Raw genomic sequence first — 5,476 nt, 5'->3', positions numbered from 1 at the left:
AGCTTAATAACCTATATTATTAACCTTATTACACATGGCAAGGATCAGATACATGTACAAATATGGTATACATGAAGCGGAGGGATACATTAAGTACTACTTTTCTTAGAAAAGCGCAGCACCGATCGTTGTTTTTTCTTTGCAATCTGGAAGCCAACGAAGAAGGTAGTTGTACTGACGCTATGTTTAAAACTTAAAATTTAAATATTTTTACATAATTAAAATGCTTTTAAGACAATTTTAAGAGCATGTACATTATTAAAACCTAGACTATTTCTCTTTTAGAAAGGAAATATATTTCTAAATTGGCTATCTATGTGTTTTTATAAAAAATATTTTGAACGCCACGTGGCCTGACTGACCCCGAGCGAATCAGTTTTCGTGTTAAATGGGTAGATTATATATTTTTTTTCAGAATCTTAAAATACAAAAGGAAGATAAATGTAGATTAATTTGTTTAATCTTTATTAAATTTATTTACTAAAATTGTGATTGTTAAGTTTACGGTTGACTGTCTGAAATATTAATGTTTAATGACGTCACAGTGACTGTTGATTTCTGACGTCAGAGCACGTACACTTTATATTTATTTTTCTTTCTTTCTTTCTTTCATATCGATTTCGTACTGAGTCAAAATGCCGAAACGAAAAGCAAATTCATTGCCAGCACAAGTAAAGGCTGTTCGGAGTGCACGGCTGCACACCCAGAGGCCACTTGGCAGACCGGATATAGTCGCTACACAATCACAGTCAGTTCTACCGGAGGTGGAAAACAATAGTCAGGCATCGGTATTGGAAGACCAACAGCAGCATGATAATGGTAATACTGTTGATTTTCCTTCAAACATTGTCAAATCTTGTGGTACTAATATGTTAGCCGCTAACGTTAAAGAAAGTATAAAAGGAAAAATATGGAATAATCAATTCATTGAGCTTCATGACCTGCTGCAAAATAATATAAAATCAGAACAGAAATTACATGTAGTCAATGGTGAAATAATCATCTCGGAGAAAAGTAAACACTCCGATAAGACACTAGAAAGGATCGAATCTTGGTCGGATGCCTTTATTATTTTTATTTACATATATACTCAGAAATTTCCTAATGAAATTCATAACCTTTTGCAGTATTTAGCCAATATAAGGCTTGCTGCAACAAGACACGACGGTTGGGCAAACTACGACAGACAATTTCGTTTAAAGAAATCTATACATGATGGTATTGGCTGGCATTCCTTAGACCCGGAGCTTTGGCTCATATCCATGAAACCGCTACAATATAGTAGTAACGACAATAATGTAAATGCAAAAAAGTGTTTTCAGTACAATAATTTTGGAACTTGCACAAGACCTAAATGTCAATATAGCCATACCTGCTTAAGGTGTCAAGGCATGCACGCCATGATAACGTGCCGTCAGTTCAGCGGTTTACCGTTGCAAAGCAGCGGTTTACCGTTGCAAAGGTTCCATAACCCTGTTAACTTTTCGGGTGCCCCTTATCGTCCAGTCAGGACACACATATCTGGTGTTCATTTCAGGAGCCAGTTATCACCAAGACACATTATACCGGGAAACCAAGGCCCTGGAAGGTTTATGGGACCTAGGCCAAACCCCAATCAACGTTAATAATGTAAAGCACGAACTTGCAAAATATCCTAATCAGTCTGATGCTAGTTTCCTTCTAAATGGTTTTCAATATGGTTTTAAATTGTATTATACAGGTCCCAGGATTCCTATATTCTCAACAAACTTAACTTCAGTTAAACATGATCAGACGATGTTAAAACTTAAACTTCACGAATATCGCAAACTTGGTAGAATCACAGGTCCATTTACGTTACCCCCTTTACCTAATCTTAGGATAAATCCTGTCGGTCTCGTCCCAAAGCGGACCGGTGGATTTCGTCTGATTACAAATTTGTCGTTTCCGGCTGGTATCAGCGTAAATGATTACATTGACCCAGATTATAAGCACGTGACATATTCTTCGTTTGATAATGCAGTAAATATGGTTCAAAAACTTGGAAAATGCGCATTTATGGCGAAAGCCGATATTTCGTCAGCATTTAATTTGTGCCCAATTTGGCCAGGTGATTTTGATTTGCTAGGCATTAAATCAGATGAAGGGTATTGGATACAAAAGACATTACCAATGGGAGCGTCTTGTTCCTGTTTCATTTTCGAAAAATTTTCAACTTTTATTGAGTGGTTGGCCAAAAAGGAAGCAAAGTCTGATTATTATGATCATCTTTTAGATGATTTCATTATGATGCATAATTCGTTCGATAACTGTCAGTTTCTCATGTTAAATTTTTTAGAAGTATGTGCACGTCTTAATGTTCCATTAAGCAAAGACAAATGGGAGGGTCCAGTAAAAATTATTACGTATTTGGGTCTTGAGATTGACGCGTGCGAACAAATGATACGCGTTCCGCAGGAAAAAATTTATAAAGCAAAATCGGCATTATTATCTTTGATTGAAAGTAAAAAGGTTACCCTTCAACAGCTGCAAGCGCTTACCGGTTTGTTAAACTTTTTAGCTAAAGCGTTACCGTCAGGGAGAGCATTTATTCGCAGGTTCTATGATAGAATGTCGAAAGTAAAAAAATCATTTCACTTTGTTAGGGTCTCTAAGGATATGAGAGACGACGCTTTTACTTGGTTACAATTTCTTGAAGAGTTTAATGGTACACGAATATTTAATGAGTCCGAATGGTTTGAAAATGACGTTCTTGAGTTATATACGGACGCTGCTGGAAACAGAAATATGGGATGCGGTTGTTATTTCAATGGTTCATGGTCTGTATTTAAATGGCCCCAGACCTGGGAGGAAAACATATTTAAAGACATTACATATTTAGAACTTATTCCAATCCTTCTAGCGTTACATATCTGGGGTCGGTTGCTAGAAAGGAAAAAGATAATATTAAGGACTGATAACGCTGCCCTGGTTGATATTCTGAATAAAAAGTCATCAAGGAACAAGAATGTAATGGTACTCATACGTTCTTTAGTCTTGGTAACTCTCAAGAGAAATATTCAAGTAAAAGCAAAGCACATTCATGGTAAACGTAACAAAATTTGTGACGCTATTAGTCGTTTTCAGTGGCAAAGACTTCACAGACTTCTGCCGGACTCCGCGTCAAGGACGCCATGCTCGATCCCGGACTCTTTCCTTCAGATATTGCGCTTGAACATGAAGTAGATAGGCTTATATATGCATCTTTGGCAGACAGCACTCGCAAGTCTTACCATTCAGCCGTATCGGCGTTTGAAGCTTTTTGCATAAATGTTGGTTTTAAACACATTTGGCCTCCAAACGTTGACGTAATATGTCAATATGTAGCATTCATGTCTTTAAAACAATTTTCGTACTCACATGTGAATATCCACTTATCGGCCATTAGTTATATCAACAAAATGAGTGGTTCTGTTGACAATACAAAACAATTTATCGTTAGAAAAATGGTCGAAGGTTTGCGACGAGTTAAAAGAAAAAACGATACAAGAGACCCAGTCACACACGATATCCTTGAGAAAATCATTCAAGCATTACCATTAATTTGTAGGTCAAAGTTTGAGTCTCTATTATTTGCAGCAGCATATTCATTAGCATTTATAGCACTGCTCAGAGTAAGTGAGTTTACTCTCCCAGGCAAGAGATCAAAAAAGCCGGTGCTTCAGTTCGAGGATGTAACAATCTCGGATACTTGTTTACGGTTGATAATAAAATCCTCAAAAACTGATCAAAGGTGTAATGGTTGTTCTGTCGTTATTCCAATAGATCCCCAGAATAGATTCTGTGTAAAGCATATAAGGTCATATATATATTACCGTCCGACTCATGGGGGTCCACTGTTCTGTCATTTTGATGGTTCCCCATTAACCAGTTTTCAGTTCAATGCAGTATTGAGAAAGACCTTGAGTTTTATCGGTCTTGGTACAAAGACTCTAAAGTCGCATTCCTTCAGGATTGGCGGGGCCTCAAAAATGTTTAAAGACGGGTGTTCAATCAGTGAAATCAAAGTAAGAGGTAGATGGCGTTCAGGTGCTTATAAAACATATATCCGTTAATCCATGCTGTCGCAAATGCTTTGTAAATTCTGATTTATGTGTTATATCAGTGTGGGTTTTATTTTGATATTTTTTTTAAGTTATTTTTTTTAAATTATTTATCCCACCATTCTTATTGACTGATTTATAAAAAAAGGTTTAACTGTACCTCCATCGTGCTCTGTCACTTGCATGCACATATCATAAGTTTTCTAATATGTATATAAATGTTTAAATTGAATACAATTATCAAAAACGTATATATATAAGAATAATATACATTAACTGAAACAAAGATAAATATAGATATAAGATATTATGTTCTGTATATACGTTGGTACATGATGTTACCAAGTTTGTTTGTTTATTTGTTCGTGTCTAAAGGATCTGCCAAATGACCTTGTTATGGTCCGGCGATCTGTTTTAAGTTTAATTTGCAATAACAGTGATGTCCAGCGGTTTTGGCTTCGTTACTGAGTCAATTTCGCAATTTTTAAAATCTTAATGGAATATGATTGCATTTCTTAGCTATTAATTACTTACTGTCTGTTCCCGATATTATATTAAAAGTATATAGGCAAGATTTTAGACCAATTCATTGTTATCCAATTTGGAAGTAACCTTTTAGTCGGTTAGTTTATATTTCACATTTAATAATACCGATAATATTCCTGTACAAGAAACATGGATACAACCGTTTTCTCACAGTAGTTAAGAATTTAAATGCTTTTAATCATTCAGCTTTACAGTCCAAGGGAATTCATCTATATCAATGGTGTGATTTCAGGTTACACCTATGACAACATATTTCATGTATGGGTGTGTGGTTCGTCGCTGGTCACTGGGGCATCGAATCGGGCCTCGGAACGCCCTGACGGACATAACATTGGGATGGAGAATTTAGGGGTGAAGGTTACATGGTTAGGTATGAGCGGGATGAGGGTACACCATTTAAAGGAAACGATAAGTTACCATCTTCAGTTTAATCCGAAGCCTGATATGCTGATCATTCATTGTGGGGGAAATGACATAAGGTGCCAAGATAGACCTGGTCTAGAACTCAGTTGGAAACTTAAAAAATTATGACGGTAATGACGACTACGACCTTAACGGTGACATTGAAAGTATCCAACAAAAGTTGCCAAACTGTAGAATGATATATTCTCAAATTTTACCACGTTTAACATGGCGTTACTATGCAAATCAGCTATGACAATGTTTACGCCAAAAACTTAATAAAATAAATTTAGTAAAACTTTAATCGGTGTTGAGTCTTTGTCGATGGGTAATGTATTATGTTGACGTTATCATGTTCATTTTTTAATACAATACAGTTTGCTTTAAAACAAAAATAAAAAAAAAAAAACAAGAAAAAAAAAAACAACAAAAAAAAAAAACCCAAACACACACCAACAACACGTGTT

General features: G+C 35.8%; 1 protein-coding gene across 1 annotated transcript; it reads left to right on the top strand.

The window, feature by feature from the left end:
- The first annotated feature begins 156 nt into the window (after positions 1-156).
- On the top strand, positions 157-5,227 carry LOC132760552 (uncharacterized). The gene is made up of 2 exons (XM_060752545.1): positions 157-819; positions 4,840-5,227. The coding sequence occupies exons 1-2, from the start codon at positions 636-638 to the stop codon at positions 5,136-5,138; spliced, it is 483 nt and encodes a 160-aa protein (XP_060608528.1). The 5' UTR covers positions 157-635; the 3' UTR covers positions 5,139-5,227.
- The last annotated feature ends 249 nt before the right edge of the window (positions 5,228-5,476 follow it).

This window comes from Ruditapes philippinarum, unplaced genomic scaffold, assembly GCF_026571515.1.
Source record: "Ruditapes philippinarum isolate M1 unplaced genomic scaffold, ASM2657151v2 ctg2204_1_1_1_1, whole genome shotgun sequence".
In the NCBI taxonomy this organism is placed as follows: Eukaryota; Metazoa; Mollusca; class Bivalvia; order Venerida; family Veneridae; genus Ruditapes; species Ruditapes philippinarum.
Note: the sequence above shows the minus strand (reverse complement) of the source record. Positions and strands in the feature narration are given on the sequence as shown.